The 25,056-nt window shown below is 37.5% G+C and overlaps 1 protein-coding gene across 1 annotated transcript in view; it reads right to left on the bottom strand.

Moving 5' to 3' along the window:
• CD109 (CD109 molecule) overlaps positions 1-25,056 on the bottom strand; it is a 202,442-nt gene that overhangs the window by 20,910 nt on the left and 156,476 nt on the right. The window contains exon 24 of the mRNA XM_077162244.1: positions 3,756-3,837. Coding sequence (XP_077018359.1) covers positions 3,756-3,837 — 82 coding nt within the window. The remainder of the gene's footprint in view (positions 1-3,755; positions 3,838-25,056) is intronic.

Genomic DNA, 25,056 nt, shown 5'->3' with positions numbered 1-25,056 from the left:
GGAACACTTCCTAACTCATGCTATGAGGCCAGTCTCACCATAACATCAATGCTAAACAAAGATTCTGCAAGAAAATAAAATTACAGACCAATATTCATTATGAAGATAGATGAAAAAAATCCTAAACAAAATAAAGCAAACTAAATCTAAGAACACATTAAAAGAATTACACAACATGATCAAGTGGAATTTATCCCAGGTATGCAAGGGTGGTTCAACATAATAAAATCAATGTAATATACCGCATGAATAGAATAAATGGGAAAAAACCTACAAGATTGTCTCAATTGACATAGAAAAGGAATTTGGCAAAATACAGCATTCCTTCTTCATAAAAACCTTTAAAAATTAGGAATAGGTGGGAACTTCCTCAACATGACAAGGGGCATATATGAAAAACCCACAGCTAATATCATACTCAATGGTAAAAGACTGACAGCTTTCTATCCAAGATCAGGAATAAGACATGGATGCCCACTGTCACTACTACTAATCAACACTGTACTGGAAGTTCTTGCCGAAGCAATTAGCAAGGAAAAGAAATAAAAGACATACAAATTGGAAAGAAAGAAATTAAATGTTCCCTATTTGCAGAGGGTATGACCCTATATAAAAAAAATCTTGAAAGATTCACAAAAAAGCTACTAGAACTAACAAATAAATTGAGCATGATGTTGGGGGTACAAGATCAATAGCCCAAATCAGTAGTGTTTCTATACACTAATAATGAACAATCTGAAGAGGAAATCAAGGGGAAAAAATTCATTTATAATAGTAACTAAAAGAATCAAGTATCAAGGAATAAATTTAAACAGGCATGCACAGGACTTGGACACATAAAACTACAAAACATTGCTAAAAGAAATCAAAGAAGACCTAAATAAATGAAAGGACATTCTGTGTTTATTTATTGAAAGCCCAAATATTAAGATTCAATTCTACCCAAAGCAGTTTACAGATTCAGCACAATCCCAATCAAAATTCCAACAGCCTTCTTTGCATAAATGGAAAAGCCTAACAGCAAATTTATATGGAAGAGTAAGGAGTCCAAAATTGCCAAAACCATCTTGAAAAAGAAGAATGAAGTTGGAGGACTCCAGCTTCCCATCTTTAAAACTACTAGAAAGCTACAATAATCAACACACCATGGTACTGGCCCAAGGACAGACATGCAGACCAATAGAATCTGAGAGTTCAGAAATACAGCCTCACATCTCTTGCCAATTGGTTTTTGAAAAGAGTGCCAAATCCACTCAGTGATGAAAAAAAGTCTCTTCAACAAATGATGTTGGGAAAACTAGTTATCTGTATGCAAAAGAATGAAGACAACCCCTACATCACATCATATATAAAAATCAACTCAAAATGGATCAAAGACCTAGATATAAGAATCAAAACTATACAACTCATGGAAGAAAACATAGGGGACCATCTTCAGGACCTCGTGCTAGGGGAATGGTTTCTTAGACTTTACAACAAAACATGAGCAACAAAAGAAAAATGATTGAGACTTCATTAAAATTAAAAACTTCTGTGAATCAAAGGACTTCATCACGAAAGTGAAAAGACAGCCTACACAATGGGAGAAAATATTTGGAAATCATATATCCAATAAGGGTTTAATATGCAGAACATATAAAGAAATCTACAACTGAACAATCAAAAGAAAAATAACCCAATAAAAAAATTTGGCTAAAGACAAATTCAATAGACATTCCTCCAAAGAAGATAGATATACAAATAGCCAAAAAGCACAAGAAAAGATGCTCAACATCATTAGCCATTAAGGAAATGAAAATCAAAACCACAATGAGATATCATTCAAACCCAGTAGAATGGGTACTATTTTTTAAAAATGGAAAATTACACATTTTGGAGAGAAAGAAGAGAAATAGCAACACACATTCATTGTTGGTGGAAATTAAAATGATTGTTGCTACTGCACAAGACAGTCTGGCAGTTCCTAAGAAAGTTAAGTATGGAATTACCATATGACCTAGCAATCCCCATACTAGTTATATACCTAAAAAAACTGAAAGTAGGGACTCAAACATATATTTGCACACCAATGTTCATGGTGGCATTAGTCACAAATGCTCAAAGATGGAAGCAATCCAAGTATCCATCAATAGATGAATGGATAAACAAAATGTGATGCAAATATACAGTGTAATATTATCCAGACATAAAAAGGAAGTTCTGATATGTGTTGTAACATGCATAAACCTTGAAGACATCACACTGAATGAAATAAGCCAGACAGAAAAGGACAAGTATTGTATGATCTCACTGATATGAAATAATTAGAATGGGCAAATTTATAGAGTCAGAAACTAGCACACAGTTACAGGGACTGGACTGGAAGTAAGGAATGAGGAGGCAACAATTGATAACACAGTTTCTGTTTGGAGTATGGAACAGTTTTGGTAGTTGGTGGAGATGGTGATGCCATATTGTGAATATAACTGACATCAATGAATTGAGTATCTGACTGTGGCTGGAAGAGAAATTTGAGTTTCTGTATATGTCACTAAAATGGAAATTAAAAAAAAAAAGTCATAGGACTACAGAACACAAATAGGGAATTCTTTTGTAAGCTATGGAGTGCGATTAACAGTATAATTATGATGTTTGTTTTGTCAGTTTTACTGGGGGTGCCACAATGGTGCAAACTATTGGTTATGGGGAAGACTGTGGGGTGGGAGTGGAGAGGTTTATGGGAGCTCTGTATTTTCTGTATGAATTTTCTGTAAATCTGCAACTTACCTAATAAAAAAAATCAGCAATTAATTCAAAACTAAAATCTTTCTATTTACGGATACTTATCCTGATTCATGCCAAAAGAAAATCTGAAGCAGAGCTATTTCATCTTATAAAAGGTTTAGTGTGGAAAACATTACTAATATTCAATAATGTCCAGTTCTCTTTTGGTATGTGGATTGAGAAAGCGAGTAGAAATGTTAGTTCGGTAATGAAGCACCTAATTGTCAGTGCTGGATACTCTTTTCCAACTGTGGTAAGCCCTGGAGCCTCCCGTTATGGTGATGGCAGTGGAAGTAAACTACAGAGCCCCCTGGTAAGCCACAATGGAAATGCAACAAGAGTTAGAAATAAACCTTTGTTGTTACAAGGTCCTGAGATTTGGGGGTGAGGGGGTGGGGGGTGGAGGGGTGGTATTTGTTATCACAAACTAGGTACAACATGCCTAGTTTAAACCTTCTGATACAGTTAAGCACTCTTTTTTTGAGTGAAATATGAAATTGGAGATAGCGTAATGAGAGAAATTTATCATCCAAAATCAGACACACAGAGATTCCATTCTGAAGGGAACTCTGGGTGTTCATTACTTAATTCCATCAATGCTTGTCAATCATAAAAAAATAACCTTAAGGAAACTACATTAACTGCATTAACACAATACTTGCATTAATCATGTTCATATTAAGGAAAGAACTATGTCATAATCACTCAATATTTCTAATCAATTTTTCTTGTCAGCTGCACCACCATCATAAAATATTTTTATTGTTGATTTTCCCACAAAAAGAAAATTTGTGACTTATCTTTTTTAAACAAAAACATTTGGCTTACTTAAATATTTAAAAATAGAATCTCTTAAAGTCAGGCTATGGGTCAAATGAAAAGCAGCTTCCAAGCCTATACATAAAAGCATGTCTGTCAATTTTATGGCCATTTTGATCAAATGAAATACAATTTCCATGACTTGGATTGGTTCAGTTGGCAAAAACTCTTACCAAGTGCTCCCAGAGGGGTCGTCATTCCCAAAAGCACTGAAAGAGCCATCTTCCCTTTGATAGAGAAGTTCTCTCTGGTAACCTGAAGACATGAAAATAGATATTCAATGTAATCAACTTGAAGTGAATGAAAATTTCTAAGCATGACTATATACTGAGGAAACACGGGCAGAGAATAGGAAAGAAGGAGACAGTAAGTCAACAACTAATGCTGAGTATTTTCTACTTTAAGTAGTGTGGGGGATTTACAACACAAATTCAAGCAAGCAAAATTTATAAAATAGGAATGGTAACATCCACAAACTAAATACGAAAGAATACATAGGCTAGACAACACTTTAAGCTATTTCAAAGCAAGCAAATTAAGGGCAGAATTTTATTCCACCCAGTATTCACTACAGTGGTTTCAATGCTTAGGCACACAAAATTGTTTGCTACTTGAGAACATAAGAGGATCATTAAAAAAAAAAAGAAAAAGTTAAAAATACTTTCTGTTCTTAGGCCAGCAATTGAGGGGAATATGCTAAATAATCTAAGACAATGACTCATATTTTTTGGCTATGGCTAACTGAGGTAAACCAAAACCATACGACTTTCAAGTTTTCACCAAAAGAACTTTGAGGTGGTAATGAAGTATAGGTAAGAAAGTAAATTGGAAAAAAGTTAAAATTCATGTCTCTCTCAGAATTAGAGCTCTGAAGCTATAAAATATGAAAGTCAGCACTACTCCAATTAGGAACTATTCAGTATATACCCAGAAGAGTGGAGGGCAGTGACACGAACAGACATTTGCACACTGATGTTCACAATGGCACTAGTCACAATTGCCAAGAGACAGAAACAATTCAGGTGCCCGTCAACAGACGAGTGGATAAACAAAATGTAGTATATCCACACGATGGAATATTATGCAGTATTTAGACAAAATGATGTGCTGAAACATATGACAATGTGGATGAACCTTGAGGACATAATGTTGAGTGAATTAAGTCAGACACAAAAGGGCAGATACTCATGATTTCGTTACTATGACTGAAAAAGCTTCCAGTGTTTTGGAGCAGCTAGAAGGAAACATCTGAGATGAGGGTATGGTAGCACATGACGAACTCTGGGAACTGTTCTGTAGCTGCTTGTCAAAGTGTGCTGTGAAAATGACTGCTTTTTCTTTCTTTTCTTTGTGTGTGTGTGTGTGTATATATATATACACGTATGTTATATTTTACAACAAAAAAAATTGTTAAAAAAAAAACTATAGGCAACTATAGTAATATTAGATAAAATAAACTCCTGAAAACAAAAAGTTGAAAGTAGTAACACAGCTCACTACAACAGCCAAGTTAATATTTGTAATAACTTTTTACTTGATATTTTTGAGACTGCACACAGTTTTGATAGTTAATCAAATAGCATTTAAGATAGTGTTTAATATTTAGAATTTAAGAAACTCTGATATCTGTATCTACAGATTTTTTTCTTTCCTTCCTTTAATTTTAAATTGGTTTATGAAACATATTGTACAAACAGGCTTTACAATGGTTACTTACTTTTTTTTAATATGCCTATGGATAAGTTAACTAAGATATCCATTTCAGATGGTTAAGATTTCCATATGCTAACTGTAAAACTATTATATCTTCATATCTTCCTGAAATTAGGAAAATATTTAGTAACATAGGCCATTACTATGACAATGCAGATATTTTTGAGAACTTTCTACATGATATTTTGAGAACATTCACAGTTTGACAACTGATCAAATGGTATCTAAGTTAGTGTTTAATACTTAGAATTTAAGAAATTTGCTATCTGAATTGTAAATTTTTCCTTGTTGCCTTAATTTTAAATCGGCTTATAAAATTAACTGGGCAAACACAGGTTTTACAATGATTATATGGATACTGTATTTAAATATGCCTATGGCTAAGCTAACTAAGTTATCCATTTTTGGTAGTTCTAAAAAAAAAGACATGAAAATTAGAAAAGGGATCACATTTCGACTAGAGATATGAATGAAGCTGATCTGGACAGGACTGGGGTAGATCAGAGTATAGGGTAAAGGAAGATATTGTCTATATTTTAAAACTTCAACTTCTGTGTGAGACCAAAGGGAGAGATGTTTATTTGGTGAAAATTTATATTTTGGGTAGTGCATTACCTAATTTAATTTCTATGGTCAGTTCAGTTGAATATCATAAGCACATGGAATCTTGAAAAGGTCATAAGATCCTGTTGATTTGTCCAGGTTAGTGTGATGCCCCAATATATCCCAGAGTAATTTAGACAGTCAATAAAGAAGTATTTGCAAAGCCCTCTTGGGGGGCTGGGAAGAAAGGAGGAAATATTCAACTTCCCCATTTGGGGAATTCCTGTTATTCTCACAAGCCTATTGATTTGGACAACCAATAGCCCTCAATCTTGGGGTTCACCACTATGAAACTTATTCCTACAAAGGACAGGCTAAGCCTACTTATAATTATGCCTAAGAGTGAACCTCTTTTGTTGCTCAGATGTGGCCTCTTTTTCTAAGCCAACTTGGCAGATGAACTCATCCCCTCTTCGTGGGACATGATTCCCAGGGGCGTATATCTCCCTGGCAACATGGGAAAAAACTCCCAGAATGAACCAGGACCCAGCATAAAGGGATTGAGAAAGTCTTCTTGATAAAGGGGGAAGAGAGAAATGAGACGAAATAAAGTTTCAGTGGCTGAGAGATTTCAAACAGAGTCGAGAGGTTATTTTTATGCATTATACAGATAACCCTTTTTAGTTTATGTATACTGGAGTGGCAGGAAGGAAGTAACTGAAACTGTTGAGCTGTAGCCTTGAACTCTTGACAATTGTTTAATGATATAACTTTTACAATGTGACTGTGTGATTATGAAAACCTTGTGTCTGATGCTCCTTTTATCCAGGGTATGGACAGATGAGTAAAAAAATATGGATAAAAAATAAATAATAGTGAGCATAAGGAGTAAAATTAATTGAGTAGATTGAAATACTAATGGCCAGGGTGGGCCACGGTGGCTCAGCAGGCAGGAATGCTTGCCTGCTTTGCCAGAGGACCCAGATTCGATTCCTGGTGCCTGCCCATGTAGAAAAAAAACAAAAAAGAAATACTAATGGCCAGCGAGAGGAAGAGTTAAGCAGTACAGGATGTATGAGGTTTTTTTTAAATTTATTTTTCTGGACTGATGCAAATGTTCTAAAAATGATCATGGTGATGAATAAACAACTATGCGATGATACTGTGAACCACTGATTGTACGCCATGTATGGATTGTAAATGTGAGAACATTTGTCAATAAAAAATAAATTTTTAAAATATTCATGTCTCTGCTTTAGAAATAAAGGACATGTGCTTCATATTCGTAACTCAATGCACACAGATATCAAAATCCAGTGCTGAGAAATTATAGGCTAAACACTACAGAAATCACCAAATCACCCAACACAAACTAACTTGCTAAAAATGAAGTTAAAACAGCAACAATTTATCATTAAAAAGCAAGCATAAGCAGGAATCAAAAATGTTCCCAGCTCAAGACATTATCAACGATGCTTTAATAACCAAGAGTCCTCCCTGAAAATTATAGGATTCCTGCCATCAGCAGGTGAACTTTGCCGCATGGCCAAGCAGAATCTGGCAACCACACTCATTTGTAAAAAGTTGACTTTATTCCCCAGTAAACTCTAATAATAACATTTGCTTATGAATAACACATAATCATTCATATTTGACTAATAAAACATGAGCATTAATAGTATAAAATTATAATTAATCTTCTCCTTCCATGCCCCAAACCTTTCTCCTCAGGACTTTCAACAAGAGGCCCCAGATCTGACTATCTAATTTAAGTTAGGATAAATGAAGGCATGTGAAAAACAAGTTACTATACTTCATGGGGATCCTTCGGATCTACAGTAAAAGAAATATGAACAACATTTAAAGCGATAGCAGAATTTTGCTAAATTTGAGAAGAGAGCACTATGCTATAATCTTTATGATCATAACTGAAATACTGTACAGTAATTAAATAGCCAAGCTTTATCTAACACTGACCATGTGTAAGGAACTGTTCAAAGCACTTTGCAGGTATTAATTCAGTTAATCCGCACAAAAACTCCAGGATTTGGATGCTTTTATCATCTCCTTTTCAGAGATGATAAGACTGAGCACACATACAGAGCACAAATACCATGTTCAAGGTCACACAGCTGGTGAAGCTAGGAATTAGCCAAGGTCTATCTGGCTCCAAAGCCACTGTTTCCTGACTTACTGTGCCCTTTCAGTAATTAAACATGGTATTATATGAAAGGTCCTTAGCACAGTACCTTTTACATGACAAACTCTGAATAAACAATAGACATTACTCTACAACAACAGTGTAGGAAAAGGTTTTCTAACCATTCAGAAGCAGTAAAAGAAAAAAATTATAAATTAGACTAAAAAATGTTTTTAACTTTTATATGGCAAACACACTATAAGCAAAGTTAAAAGATACATGACAAATCGGAAGAAAATATTTGCAACATATAAGACAGATAAATAGCTAATATCCCTAAAAGAATTTTTTTTAATTGGGTATAAAAGATTTCTTTTTAATTCTATGAGAAAAATGAACAGAAGAATGGGCATTTCATAAGTAAAAGATATAAAAATGTTTACATTCATAGTAAGAAAAATGCAAATTAAAACTATACTGAGATATCATTTCTAATCAATCAGTTTGCAAAACTCAAAAGCTTGACCAGTCCTTCTATTGGGAAGGCTGTAAGGAAACTGGTATATATTCAATGTTAGAATGAATTCATAATGATACAACTTCTATAGAGGAGAATGTCTTTACCCTTTAACCCAATAATCCCACTTCTAGGAATCTACCCTGAAGATATGCCTCTAACAGTACAAATATATATATACATATACAGAAGATCACTAATGGCAGCATTATTGGTAATTGCAAAATACTGCAAACCACCTAAATGCATAAAAATGGGAGAATGGGTTGAATAAATGATAGTACATATATACAATGGAGTACTGTGCAGTAATGAAAAAAAAAGAAGACGTTCTCTATGAATTACTGTAATTCCAGGACACATAATTTCCAGGATATATTGGTAACTAAAACAGACAAAGTCAAAAAAGCAGCCTATAGGGCGGGCCGCGGTGGCTCAGCGGGCAAAGTGCTTGCCTGCTATGCCGGAGGACCTCGGTTCGATTCCCGGCCCCAGCCCATGTAACAAAAACGGAGAAACAGAATACAATAAAACAAGAAAATGTTTAAAAATGTTTCCCTTTCTTCCTTCCTTCCTTCCTTCTATCCTTCCTTCCTTCTCTCTGTCTTTCCTTTAAAAAAAAAAAAAAAAAAAAAAAAAAAAAAAAAAAAAAAAAAAAAAAAAAAGCAGCCTATATAGTATGCTACCTTGTGTGTGAAAAAAGGAAAAGAAAATATACACATATATACTTATTTTTGCCCCCCAAAAGAAAAACCCAGAAAATGATAAACTAGGAATTAATGAAGTTGACTACTAATAAGGGGTAGGGAGAAGGAATAGGAGAGGAAGAAAAACACTTCTGAATATAGAAGTTTTATTTTAGAATAAAGAATTTTTCTAAAATATTTTAGAATTTGACTTTTGGAAGCACGTTAATGTTCTACATATTCAAAATACAAAATAAAATCCACAAAAATGGAAAAATTAAATGATAGGCATTATTATTAACACTGCCCTAGTTCACTTTAACATGTTTTAATTTCATATAACCTAGAGAAAAATGCAACATGTGATCTCTTCCATTTTTGGAGGGGGTCAGGGAATCACAAAGAAGCAGAATAATTTTCTAATGTTCACAAAAGAAACTAGCAAAAGAGTCCAGGACATCCTCCCTCGATTTATAGGCTAGGACTAAATTCACCAGGTAGACAGAGTTTTACTATGAACTCAATCTGACAAAAAAGAAAGTAAAAAGGAAAGAAAAGAAAAGGTTCGGGGCCCTCATCCTTATAGAAGGTACTTGTATGAGAAGGCCCAAGCTCAAGGAGGAGACCACGTGCCTCCAAACCCCCAAGCATCACATCAACAACCGCAGTTCTAAGTATGAGATATTGTAAAACTGTTCAGAGAGATGAGATCATGGAGATGAGCTCAGTGCTTATGGAAACTACTCTCAGGTGGCTGACCTCCAACATTCCTCATTAATATCAACAACCAGCACTATTCTTCCACTAGGGTCAGCCAGCCCACAGGAGGGGGCTGCCCACATGCAATTTCCAGTTGTGGAGTGAATTTTTTGAGCAGTTTAGATAGAACAGAGAATCCAAACCTTCAGCTCTACCCCACTGCAAAATGAAGAAAATCAGAAACTGGAGAGACCTTATTGACCGTCCCCTGTGGGAGTCCCCCGCAGGAAGGTTTCTTGCTCCTTTTAACCAGCCATGCACTACAGGAGTACCCTTGACTAATTGTCCTCCATATCATTCCAGTGCATCAGGCCTGATTTCCACTCCATAAACAGAAAAAGACATTGTTTACTCCACTATTGTGCTCATTGTTAATACAATTCAACATTCCAGTGTAGTCACTGAAGTTGGAGATTTTTCATAGGAGTGAGAAAGGCAAAAACATAGTTTTCTCTAAAAATTTATGAGGAAATAGGAGTATCATCTTTAAGTTGATAGTTTTATGAATAACTCTTGAGTTAGAAAGCAATCAGAATCAGAAGATCCTTCCTGAAAAGAAATTGAGAGATGCTTAGAATAATGACTCCTGAACTGCTACAAATAAGGACCAGAAAAGATACATATTATACCGGATCATGCATTTTCCTTGAGATACCCACGAGTGAGCAAATTTACAGTTTATAATAGGAAAGGACAGTTCATGGAAATGCACAGAAAAGTAAAGTTCTGAACATAATCTTACCTGGTTTACTTCAAGTATCAAATTTACATGTAAATAAAATAAGTCAAAAATCAAAACTCATTTTAACTATGCAATTCACCGTCTCTGATTAAAAACTGATAAAAATAATCTCTGTCCTAACAGAAAAGTAATCGTTACCAACTTCCTCTCTTTTTCTGTGACACAAAATGGAAAGTAAGGACTTTACCAAGTTGTTTTTAAGATTCATCGTATTGCCTCTAATCATTCTTGTGATGACCGAATGCAACATGAAAACACTGAAACTCAGGGTTTTATACGGTTTTATTTCAATAGAGAAAATACAATGTGTTTTCAACTAGACTTGGTCTGCATCTCACTTGAAAAACTGAGTCACAGGCACTATGATTTAAGTATTTGAGGATAACAAGTGGTTTAAATCTTCAATTAACAGGGTCAAATTTGCTGTGCTTATCAAAAACAGTTTTCACTTTATGATTCTATTTTCCTTTTTGACAGTGAAAGACACTTCATTCAATGATGTAGCTGTTGTTTTGACCAAAAAAACAACGGGTTAGGTAACAGGGCTCCTGTGCCAAGCATGATTTAAGTAAAACAATGTGCTGTTCATAAATGCCACTTAAATAATATAAACATGACTCATGCCAAAAATCACCTAATTTCTTCAAAAAATTTTACCTACAGTATATTTAAAGGACTTTGGTGAATGTGATGGCAAAAGACAAATTCTCTGAAATGAGACACTGATTTCACAACAAAAATCATTACACCAAGAAGGTTCTGTCCACTACTTCTGAAATGTAATTTAGTTCAGCATGTGAGACAATGTATTTGGGGGAGCTATATTGGGCTGATTTTCATCACCAGTTCACCAGTTCAAAGGATGATATATACACTGAATGCACTGGTGACAATGCCTAGTTGATGAGAACATGCCAACACAGGGAAAGACTTTTAGTTTCTATAGATAGTACTAAGTGTTGATAGAAGCATATCAGAGAATTAGGTCAATCTCAACACTGAGATGATGAATTTAAGGGTCCAATGTGGTGGTATTTGATAATAAATTCATTCACCCATTCTGTATTTATTGAGGAGTCTAGTACGAGTAAGGCAAAGTAGAGGCAAGGGGTACAATGAGGAAGAAAACAAACATGACCTCTGCTATCATGGAGCTCACCTTCTAACGCAAGAGACATCAGATAATAGACAAGATTGTTTTAAATAATGTTACATGTGGTGAAGAAAATAAAATGAAGCAATGTGAGAGTTGCTGAGTGGTCAGGAAAGTCCACTCTGAGGAAAAGACATATCAGCAAAGACCCGAATGATAAGAAAGAGCTAGCCACAGAAAGATCTGGCAGAAGAGCATTCCAGCAAAAGGAAAAGCAAGCTTAAAGGCCATGAAGCACCATGGAAGTGGGACTGCTTCAGAGGCAGCCAGAAGAGGAAACAGAGAGAGTGGCATCTGATGAGATTAAAGATATAAACTGAGGCCATCAGGAAGGTCTTATAGGCCAAGGTCAGGAACCTACTGGAGGACTTTAAGCAAGGAAAGGGACATATCTTATTGTTTTGAAAGATCCCTTTTGTGAAATATAGAAATGGAATGAGCACAGAGGCAGAGAGAATACTCATTAGAAAGCTATTGAAATAGTCTAGATGAGCAATGATGGTGGTTTCAATGAAACAACCAAGGGCTGGAAAAAAGTAGAAGAATTTAGGATATGTTTTTGGAAGCAGACTGACAGGAGTTACTTGCTGACTTTATACCCTAACTCCCTAGTTAAATGTCTAACTCCTAGTTAAATGTCTAACGTTTACTATTCATTGAACATAGTACTAAAACATCTCCTTTAATCCTCAAAGCAACCCTGTGGAGTGGATCCTTTCATTAATCCCATTTTACAGTCAGGAAAACCAAGGCTTGAGGAGACTAAGGAAACTAGCCCAAAGAAAGAGCTGAGATTTAGAGATCAAGTCTGACTGCCTCCCAAGCCGGTGCTGTAACCACTGGACTCCAGTCTATCCCAAAGTGGGACTTGCCTACTTTACGACAGTAGTGCTCATCATGCCAGCAATTTGAAATAATATTTCGTATGCAGAGAACAATGCTTTTATGGATAGACACTAAGGATCGGGACTATTCATTTTTAGGACCTCTGCTGACCCAGAGCACGGCACCTAGGACACACACTCAAGTTACTTTTAAGGGATGAGTTATCATTCCTCAAATGGTTCAACTATAAAAATTATCCTGTCTTTTTAAAGAATTAATATTTGAATAGCCAAAGCTACAGTTCAGAAAGCACATACGAATATGGAATTCCTGGCATTTTCTGAAATATTTTACTTAATCCTTTTATTAAAAGATCCAAACTGATTCATACCAAAATGTAAGTACCAGTCTAATTCATATGTGCTTTCTACTTGAAACTGGCCAGACTGAATCTTTTCATTTTTTCTTCATTAGAGAAGTTGTAGTAAGTTTACAGAATAATCATGAATACAGGATTCCCATAAATCAGTTTATTACTAACACTCTACATTATGTGGAACATCTGTTATAATTGGTGATAGCAAATTGTTATACTTGCATTATTAACTACAGTCCATGATTTAACTTAGAATTCACTATTTGTATAGTGTAGATTCATGGATTTTTTTTTTAATTTTATTCTGTTACCATATATACTATCTAACATTTTCCCTCTTAATCACATTCACATATATATTTCAATGTTGTTAATTACATTCATGAAATTGTACTATCACCAACATCCACTACTAAAACACTGCCATCATCCCAAATGGGAACCCTGTACATTTTAAGTCTTAACTTCCCATTTCCTATACTCACCCTGTCCCCTGGAGACCTATATTCTAGATTCTGACTCTATGAATAATTTATTCAAATTATTTCAAATCAGTGAAATCACACAACATTTCTCCTTCAGCATTTGGCTTAATTCACTCAACATGATGTCTTCGAGGTTCATCCACGTTGTTGCATGTATCAGAACCTCATTTCTTTTTAAGGCTGAATAATGTTCTATTGTATGTATAAACAACATCTTATATATCCATTCATCAGTTGATGGACACTTGGTTACTTCTATCTTTTGGCAATTGTGTATGATGCTGCCATGAACACTGGTGTGCAAAAAATCTGTTCAAGTCCTGGCTTTCAATCCTTCTGGGTATATACCTAGTAGAAAGACTGCCAGGTTATATGGTAGTTCTATACTTAGCTTTCTCTAAGTTATACTTAGCTTTCTGAGGAACCACCAAACTGTCCTCCACAGTGGGTACATTGTTTTACATTGCCACCAGCAATGATTAAGTGTTCCTACTTCTCCTCATCCTCCCAACACTTATTATTTTTTGGGTTTTTTTTTTAACTGTAGCCATTCTAATGGGTGTGAAAAGGTAACTCATTGTGGTTTTGATTTGGATTTCCCTGATCACTAATGAAGTTAAGCATCTTATCATGTGCTTTCTGGCCACTGGTATATCTTCTTTACAGTAATGATAGTTCAAGTCTTTTCCCCATTTTTTAATTGGATTATCTTTTTGTTAAATTGAAGGATTTTAAAATATATATTCTGGACATTAAATCTTTATTGGATATATGGTTTTCAAATATTTTCTCCCACTGTGTAGGTTGTTGTTTTATTTTCATTTAAAAGTCCTTTAAGGTGCAAAAGTTTTTTATTTTGATTAGGTCTCATTTACCTATTTTTACTTTTGTTGCTTGTGCTTTGGATGTAAAGTCTAAGAAACCATTGCTTAGCCCAAATTCTTGAAGATTCTTATCTATATTTTCTACCACAAGTATATTAGTTCATGTTCTTATATTTAGGTCTTTGATCCATTTCGAGTTGATTTTTGTATAAGGTGTGAGGTAGGGGTCCTCCTAATTTCTTTTGCAAATGGAGATCCAGTTTTCCCAGCACCATCTGTTGAAGTAATTGTTCTTTCCCAGTGAGTGGTCTTTGCCATTGCCAAAATTCAGTTGGCCATAACTGGGAGGGCTGATTTCTGAGCAATCAATTCTACTCCATTGGTCTATATGTCTATACTTATGCCAGTACCATGCTCTTTTGCTATCTGTGGCTTTGTAATGAGTTTGAAGATCAGAAAGTGTGAGTCCTCCAACTTCATTCTTCTTTTTCAAGATGGCTTTTCAAGATTAGCTACTTGGGGCCCCTTACCCTTCCATATAAATGTGATGATTGACTTTTGCATTTCTTCAAAGAAGGCTTCTGCAAAGAATTTTGATTGGGATTGTGCTGAATCTGTAAATTGCTTTGGGTAGGACTGACTTTTTTTTTAACGATGACAAATTGCTTTTATTTTTAATTACTAATAGCAGGGCAACTTACTGATATTTATAAACAATGGCAAATGAATTGTACTAAATTAAAGCTTACATTTCATTTATGCAGCACCTCATATGCTCTATGCTTTAGTGGTTACATTTCCCACAATAAACATTACACACCAGAGCAAATCTTCCCAGCAGAATTCTCCCCACGAAATTCAAAGGAACAAAACAAACTTTCCTGTAACCACCATTTTTAAAATTACAAAAATTACACTTGTTTCTGGATTCCAAACCCAAGGGACTGCTACATACTAAACTGTAGTGTGTCAAAAAATACCTGGGTTTTGACACTGCTAGATTACAATTGCTGGCATTTTAAAATCCCATCCAAGTTTTTTATGATGCTGTCATTTCCAAGAGAAAAAAGAAAAAAAAATCAACAGGAAGCACAGATTCCTATGTTTAAAAGGAGGAGAAAAACTCACTGAAAAGGGGCATGCAAGTAACAAGTTAAGGAAATACAATTTCTATTCAGTGCTCAATTAAAAAAAAAAGTTAAGCAATATATCATGGAAATGAAATAATTACAGGAAGCTGGGGAATTTTGCTTGAATAAAATGATTTTTTGAAAGGAGCCAATATTTGCAAACCAAAATATTTAGTTAAATCTAATTGCTCTATATTTAATGTGTAGGTATGTATGTGTGTATGTCTATATGTATGTTTAGATGTGTGTGTGTATGTCTCATGTATTTTTTCCCCAGCATGACTTTAAATATGAGAGCCAGAGATGGTATTGCAGGGCAAACGGGTCTTCGAAGAAGTCAAATGAAAATGAGTCCCTTCCACCAAAAAATTCCCTGAAGACATGATCTGGATTATGGAACTTAAAGTCAAACCCAAATGGACTGTTAAAATGACTTCTACCTCCATCATGAGACACTTTTATAAATCTCATATTTACAGATATTTCCTCTTGGTTCTGTTTCTCTAGAGAACCCTGAATAATACAGCTTGGTATGGGGAGTGGTTCTTGAAGAACAAAATCCTAAAAATAGATTGGTTTTCTACTGTGATTAGACTTCAAAGCTCTAATGATTCTGCTTCCAAAAATCAAGATGATTTTGACATCCCTTGGGGGTGAACTGGCAAGAAAGATATGCAAAATATGACCATTTAATTATACTACTTGTACGCTTATATGAGGCAATGCTCTTGGTGACAGCGTTTTTGACACTGTAACAGAGTTCTGTGGAGTTAAAAGGTATAATGATGTTGGCTGGTTGTTCTTAGATATGCTGGATACAGTTATAAAATAAAGGAATGAGCTGAAGTCTTCAAATTTGCAGCCTAAACACCATATGAAAGATGCAAAAGTTTCTATGAGTGCCCTGAAGGAAAATCTTATTTCCTGTTGCTCCAGACTTGAGATTTCTGAAAATCAGACCCAGAGTGTCACTTGTTAGAGTAGGAAATTTACAATGTAAACTGAAATCTCACCTTGTAAAGTATCTGCTGTTAAAGTGAAGGCATTGATTGGAAAGGAGTGTAATCCTGAAAATTGGAATTGGGACATAGAGATTGATAATGACAGCTGTGGAGACATTGAATCCCTAGATTCTGGCTGAGTCTTTTCTACAGAAATCTGTAATAGTCTGCCCTGAGGACATAGCCACTCTACCTCCTACCTACCCTAAGGACAGAGCTACCCAGAGGTCCAGTCTGCCTTGAGGAAACGGCTTCCTGACCTCCAGTTCACCTTGAGGAGTCAGTCATCCAAGCTCCACCTGAAGAGATTAACCCTTAGGTGACTGTGAGACATGTAACTACCTCCCCTGGGGAAAAAGCCCTTGCTGCTCTGTCTGGAGAGATTAATCCTGTTTCACCAGATGAAACTGCAAAGGAATGCCCTGAGGTAACTGGCTTGAAAGATACTTCTGATTCTTTTCATGACCCACCCCCAAAACCCCTCTTTTCTTTCAGACTTATAACTCAAGTCCCAACAGGCCCCAAATGGTGAGTTGCAAATTGTCACCCATGAGGAAGTATGCTATATTCCAAAAGAACTGCATGAGTTTTCCAATTTATATAGATAGAAATCAGGGGAATATGTGTGGGATAATGGTTGAAGGAATCTAAAGCTGGGTCAGGCTGAATTTATTGATATGGGTCCACTCAGCAGAGAGTCTGCAGTTAGTGTTGTAGCTCGAGGGGTGAGGAAAGGCATTAACAGTTTGTTTGGGTGGTTGGCTGAAATATTTACAGATGGTGGCCAACAATGCCTGAGGTTGAAATGCCAAAACTGCCCTGGTATAATGTAGATGAGGGGATCCAAAGGCTTAGAGAGATTGGAATGCTAGAGTGGATTTATCATGGCAGGGCTGCACATACACACCCCAAAGAATGTTGAGAGGACACTCCTTTTACCAGAGCTCAAAGAATGTTGAGCGAACACACCTTTTACCAGAGCTCTGAGAAATAAAATTTGTGAGACCAGCTCCATAATCCCTGAAGAACTCTACAGTCACCCTTCTCTGTAGCTCAGATATTACTGTGGGCACTGCTGTCACTGAGCTGGAATCCTTAAACACAGTGGCGATGATGGGATCCCAAGTTGGCAGAAGCCAGGTGGCAGCACTTAATCGCCCAAGGCAAGGTATGTGTGACTATCATAACAGACAGCAGACTCAAAGCAGGAGTCAAAATACTCGCAGACACCTATGGTGTTAGCTGGTAGGTCCCATGGTACCCAGAAGTACAATAGATGAGTCTACAGAATTCTTGTATGAGCTTTAAAAGCAGAAGAGTTCTGGGTCAAGTGAACAGAAGTATAACTAGAACTACAAGAACAGAGAGTCATGGCTCCTTAATCAATTTCCAGACTTAAGACAGTTTACAGACCCAGAGAAGGGAAGGCCAGGTCCCTTTGGGGAAGAGCCCTGTTATACCGTCAAAAATTTATACTGTTAATCTTCTTCCCATCCTTTCTCAAGGAGACCTACGGTTCCTTGAGGTAACTATGCATTGCAGTAAAGGAAGTCATTTTGGAGATCGTTAGACACTGGTGCAGAAGTGACATTAATTCGAGGGGACCCAAAACATCACTCTGGTCTACCAGTCAGAGTGGGGACTTGTAGAGGTCAGGTGATGGATGGAATTTTAGCTCAGGTCCGTTTCACAGTGGGTCCAGTTTGGCTATTTCTCCAGTTCCCGAATGAGTAATTGGAATAGACATACTGAGTAACTGGCAGAATCCCCAAACTGGCTCTCTGACTCGTGGAGTGAGGGCTACTATGGTAGAAAAGGCCAAGTAGAAGCCACTAGAACTGCCACTACCTACCAAAATAGTAAATAAGAAGTAATACCATATTCCTAGAGGGATTAGAGAGCTTAGCACCACTTTCAAGAACTTGAAGGACGTAGAGGTGGTAATTCCCACCACATCCCTATTCAACTCTCCTATTTGCCTGTTCAGAAAACAGATAGCACTTGGAAGATGACAGTGAATTATTGTAACCCCTATCAGATGTGGACTCCAATTGAAGCTGCTGTTCCAGATGTGGTAACATTGCTTAAGAAAATCAACACATAGTGCCTGGTATGCAGCTATTAATCTAGCATATCTTTTTTCTCAATAGCTGTCAGTAAGGATTACCAGTTTACTTTCACTGGCAAAGCTAGCAATATATTTTCACTGTCCTTCCTCAGTGGTATACCAACTCTACACCCCTATGTCATAATCTTGTCTGCAGTGACCTTGATCATTTCTCCTTCTCACAAGACATCACATTAGTCTATTATATTGATATAACGTTGATTAGACAAAGTGAGCAAGAAGTAGCAACTACTCTAAACTTATTGGCAAGGCATTTGTGTATCAGAGGATGGGAGATAAATCCAACAAAAATACAGGGGACTTTCACCTCAGTGAAATTTCTAGGTACGCAGTGGTGTGGGGCATGTCGAGATATTCTTCTTAGGTGAAGGATAAGCGTTGCATTGGGACCCTTCTATGATCAAAAAGGGGCCAACGTCTAGTTGGTCTCTGGATTTGGGATACAGCATATTCCCCATTTGGGTGTGCCACAGCCCATTTACCAACTGACCAGAAAAGCAGCTAGTTTTGAGTGGGGACCAGAACAAGAGGAGTCTCTGCAACAGGTTCAGGCTACTATACAGGTGCTCTGTCACTTTGGCAATATGATCCAGAAGATCCCATAGTGCTGGAAATATCAGCGGCAAATAGAGATGCTGTCTGGAGACTCTGACAGGTCCATGTATGAGAGCCACAACGCAGGCCCTCAGGATTTTGGAGTAAGGCCTTACCATCCTTTACAAATAACTACTTTCTTTTGATAAACGGCTTTTAGCCTGCTATTGTGCTTTAGTAGATATTGAACCCTTAACCATGGGCCACCAATTTACTGTGAGATTCAAGTTGCCTATCATGAGCCAGGTGTTGTCCGACCCACCAAGTCATAAAGTTGGGCATGCACAGAAGCACTCCATCGCAAAATGGAAATGGTATATACAAGACAGGGCCAGAGCATGTCCTGAGGACACAAGTAGGTTACATGAGGACATGGCCCAAATGCCCATAGACCCCAGTCCTGCCATATTACCTTCTCTTTCCCAGACCAGAGCTATGGCCTCCTGTGAAGTTCCTTACAGTCAGTTGACTGAGGAAGAGAATACTCAGGCCTGGTTTACAGATGGTTCTGCACAATATGCAGGGACCACCTGGAAGTGGGCAGCTGTAGAACTATAACCCCTTTCTGGGTTGTCCTTAAAGGACAGTGGTGACGAGAAATCCTCCCAGTAGGCGGAACTTTGAGCAGTGCACCTGGTTGTTCATTTTGCTTGGAAGGAGAACTGGCAGGAGGTGCATTTGCATACTGACTTGTCAGCTATTGTTAACAGTTTGGCTGATTGGTCAGGGACTTGGAAGGGGCGTGTTTGGACAACTGGTGACAAAGAGGTCTGGGGAAGAGATATGTGGAGAGACCTTTCTGAGCGGGCAAAAAACATGAAGATATTTATGTCCCATGTGAATGCTCACCAGAGAGTGACTTCAGCAGAGGAAGGTTTTAATAACCAAGTTGGATAAAATGACCCGTTCTGTGGATACCAGTCAGCCTCTTTCCCCAGCAACTCCTGTCATTGCTCAATGGACTTATGAACAAAGTGATCATGGTGGTAGGGATGGAGGTTATGCATGGGCTCAGCAACATGGACTTCCACTCACTAAGACCGAGCTGGCTACCACCATTGCTGAGTGCTCAATCTGCCAGCACCAGAGAGCCATATCAGCCCCCAATATGGCACTATTCCATTGGACCATTTCTACCACGGATGGGGCAGTGACTTGTCTAACTGGCACAGATACATACTCTGGATATGGGTTTTCCTTCTCTGTATGCAATACTTCTGCCAAAAGTACCATCTGTGGATAAACTTATCCACCATCATGGTATCCCACACATCATTGCTTTTGATCAAGGAACCTACTTCACAGCAAATTAAGTACAAGAATGGGCACATGCTCATGAACTTCTCTAGTCTTACCATGTTCCCCATCATCCTGAAACAGCTGGATTGATAGAATGGGGTAATGGCCTTTTGAAGACCCAATTACAGTGCCAACTAGGTGGCAACACCTTGCAGGACTGGGGCAATGTTCTCCAGGAGGCTGCGCATGCTCTGAGTTAGTTCCAACCTATGGTGCTGTTTTTCCCACAACCAGGACTCATGGGTCCAGGAATCAAGGGGTAGAAATGGGAGCGGTACCTCTCACTATTACCCCTAGTGTTCCACTAGGAAAATTATTTCTTCCTGTCCCTTTAACCTTGAGCTCTGCTGGTCTACAGCTTTTGGTTGCAGAAAGAGGAGGGCTGCCACCAGGAGACACAACAATGATTCCACTAAACTGGAAACTAGGACTGCGACCTGTTGCCTGCATCAACAGGCAAAGAAGAGTATTACTGTACTGGCTGGGTTGATTAACCCTATCAAGAGAAAATAGGACTGCAGCTACACAGTAGAGGTAAAGACAAGTATTCCTGGAATATAGGAGTTCCCCTAGGGCATCTCTTAGTAATACCATGCCCTGTGATTAAAGTCAATGGAAAACTGCAACATCCAATCCAGGAAGGACTATCAATGGCTCAGAAATTAAGGTTTGGGTCATCCCACCAGGCAAAGAACCATGGCCAGCTCAGGTGCTTGCTGAAGGTAATAAGGGAAAATGGAATAAGTAGTGGAAGCAGGTAGCGATAAATATGAACTCTGACCACATGACCAGTTACAGAAATAAGGACTGTAATGGTACAAATATTACTTCCTTGCTTTATAATGAGTATCCATGTATTTATACTTACAGCAGATATTTTGTTTCCCTCCCTATTTTATCCCCTCTATCATAGGACATAAATTGAATTGTTCATGTTATAGTATTTAAGTTGTAGGATATCAAGTTTAAGAGTGAATATTACACACGGATTTGTACCCTATTCTGGAGAGATTCAGTGTGCTTCTGGTTGTACACAGAAAGTTGAGTATTGTTAGGTGAGAAAAAAGGTCTATCTGTTATAGTTTCCTATTCAGAGATTAAGTATGCGTATAGCTGCCAAGTTGACAAGGGGTCGACTATGATGGTCAGGTTCATTTGTCAACTTGGCCAGCTGATGGTGCCCAGCTAGCTGTCTGGTTAAGCAAGCACTGGCCTATCTGTTGCTGTGAGGACATTTCATGGACTTAAAGTATGAGTACACTGGTTGCATCCACTGCTGATTACATCTACAGTTGGCTAAGGGAAGTGTCTCCTACAATGAGTGACATTTAATTTAATCATCCAAAGGCAAGGAGAATTCAAAAGAGAGAATCTCTCTTTCCATTTTAGCCAGCTATCCTTTTTTGAGGAGTTTGCTGAAGAACTTTATTGGAGCTGCCAGCTTGTGGTCTGCCCTACAGATTAGATTTTGGACCAGTATGCCCCCATGGTTGCATGAGACACTTTTATAAATCTCATATTTACAGATATCTCCTGTTGGTCCTGTTCTCTAGAGAACCCTAACACAAATTTATTGCTCAATATTTGGTGCTTTTAGTTGCTATTATGAATGGAATTTTTTTCTTGATTTCTTCTTCTGATTATTCACTGGTTGTGTATAGAAACAGTGTTGATTTGAGGGTGTTCATCTTATATGTCAGTACTTTGCTAAATTCATTTAATAGCTCTAAGAGCTTTGTTGTGAACTTTTCAGGATTTTCTATATATAGGATTATGTCATCTATAAATAGGGAAAGTCTTTAAATTTCCGTCCCTTTATGAAGAGCCTCATATTGCTCATTCATTATTTTTCTGATATACTTCAGTTCTTTCTCTGTATTTTCCTTCATACCCTTTTGACATTGTTAAGATCATGATTTTAATGTCTCTGTTCAGTACATCCACTTTCTGGTCTTCTTTGTTGGTGTTTTCTGGATTTTTATCTTCTTCCTATAAATGGGCTATCATTCCCTGCTTCTCTGTCTTGTACTATTTTCTTGCACACTGTACTTTTTAATAGTTTAAAATGTTAACTCGGGACTTCCGGAGAAGATGGCGGCTTAGTAAGACGCACGGGTCTTAGTTCCTCCTCCAGAAAAGCAACTAAAGAAACAGAAACAATACGAAACAGCTCCCGGAGTCACGACAGAGACCAAAAAGACAGCGTACCCCATTCTGGAACAGCTGAACGGGCAGGGAGAATCTGCTGCGGTGAGATACCCGAGGGGCGCGCGTTTTCCCGGCCGGGGCGGCTGGCGACTGGGGTCCCCTCCACGCACGTGGCTCCCCGGTCTGACTGGGAACGTTGGATAGCGGGGCCCTCCCGTCACGCTTGGGGTTTCGGGCCAGCTGGGCAATTAGGACCAGCACTCTCCCAAGCCGCGGCGGCCAGCGACCCCCGCCTCCACGCGCGGTTTCCCGGGCCGACTGCCGTGCAGACAGACGAGCGCCACGAGCGCCACCTACTGAGCAGGAAAAGAAAAACAGAGCCCAGAGATTTCACAGAAAAACCTTTCAACCAGCTGGGTCCCACACCCAGGGAAATCTGATCAAATGCCCAGACACCAGCAGAAAATAATGGATGACGCTCGGAAAATTGAAGATATGGCCCAGTCAAAGGAACAAACCAATAGTTCAAATGAGATACAGGAGCTGAGACAACTAATGCTGAATATACGAACAGAAATGGAAAAACTCTTCAAAAACCAAATCAATAAATTGAGGGAGGACATGAAGAAGACATGGGCTGAACAAAAGAAGAAATAGAAAATCTGAAAAAACAAATCACAGAACTTACGGGAGTGAAGGACAAAGAAGAAAAAATGGAAAAAACAATGGATACCTACAATGGTAGATCTAAAGAGACAGAAGCTACAATTAGTGAACTGGAGGATGGAACATCTGAATTCCAAAAAGAAACAGAAACTATAGGGAAAAGAATGGAAAAACTTGAGCAGGGGATCAGGGAACTGAATGACAATATGAAGCGCACAAACATACGTGTTGTGGGTGTCCCAGAAGGAGAAGAGAAGGGAAAAGGAGGAGAAAAACTAATGGAAGAAATTATCACTGAAAATTTCCCAACTCTTATGAAAGACCTAAATTTGCAGATCCAAGAAGTGCAGCGCACCCCAAAGAGAATAGACCCAAATAGGCATTCTCCAAGACACTTACTAGTTAGAATGTCAGAGGTCAAAGAGAAAGAGAGGATCTTGAAAGCAGCAAGAGAAAAACAATCTGTCACATACAAGGGAAACCCAATAAGACTATGTGTAGATTTCTCAGCAGAAACCATGGAAGCTAGAAGACAGTGGACGATATACTTAAATTACTAAAAGAGAAAAACTGCCAACCAAGACTCCTATATCCAGCAAAATTGTCCTTCAAAAATGAAGGAGAAATTAAAACATTTATAGACAAAAAGTCACTGAGAGAATTTGTGACCAAGAGACCAGCTCTGCAAGAAATACTAAAGGGAGCACTAGAGTCAGATACGAAAAGACAGAAGAGAGAGGTATGGACTAAAGTGTAGAAAGAAGGAAAATCAGATATGATATATATAATACAAAAGCCAAAATGGTAGAGGAAAATATTATCCAAACAGTAATAATACTAAAAGTTAATGGACTGAATTTCCCAATCAAAAGACATAGAATGGCAGAATGGATTACGACCCAGCAATACCACTGCTAGGTATCTACTCAAGGGACTTAAGGGCAAAGACACGGACGGACTTTTGCACACCAGTGTTTATAGCAGCATTATCTACAATTGCAAAGAGATGGAAACAGCCAAAATGTCCATCAACAGACGAGTGGCTAAACAAACTGTGGCGTATACCTACGATGGAATATTATGCAGCTTTAAGACAGACTAAACTTATGAAGCATGTAATAACATGGATGGACCTAGAGAACATTATGCTGAGTGAGTCTAGCCCAAAACTAAAGGACAAATACTGTAAGGTCCCACTGATGTGAACCGACATTCGAGAATCAGCTTGGAATATATCATTGGTAACAGAGACCAGCAGGAGTTAGAAACAGGGTAAGATAATGGGTAATTGGAGCTGAAGGGATACAGACTGTGCAACAGGACTAGATACAAAAACTCAAAAATGGACAGCACAATAATACCTAAGTGTAATGTAACTAGGTTGGAACACTGAATGAAGCTGCACCTGAAATATGGTTTTTTGTTTGTTTGTGTGTGTGTTTGTATCTTTTGTTTTTGTTTTTTTTCTTTTTCCTTTATATATATATATATTATTAGTATTATTATTTTAATTCTCTTCTCTATATTAACATTCTATATCTTTTTCTGCTGTTTTGCTAGTTCTTTTCCTAAATCGATGCAAATGTACTAAGAAATGATGATCATACATCTATGTGATGATACTAAGAATTACTGAGTGCATTTGTAGAATGGAATGATTTCTAAATGTTGTGTTAATTTCTTTTCTTTTTTGATTAATAAAAAAATTTAAAAAAAAAAAAAAAAAAAAAGGATGCTGCAAAAAA

The sequence above is a fragment of the Tamandua tetradactyla genome, chromosome 5 (genome assembly GCF_023851605.1).
Source record: "Tamandua tetradactyla isolate mTamTet1 chromosome 5, mTamTet1.pri, whole genome shotgun sequence".
NCBI classification, from domain to species: domain Eukaryota; kingdom Metazoa; phylum Chordata; class Mammalia; order Pilosa; family Myrmecophagidae; genus Tamandua; species Tamandua tetradactyla.
This window is presented reverse-complemented; position numbering and strand designations above follow the sequence as displayed.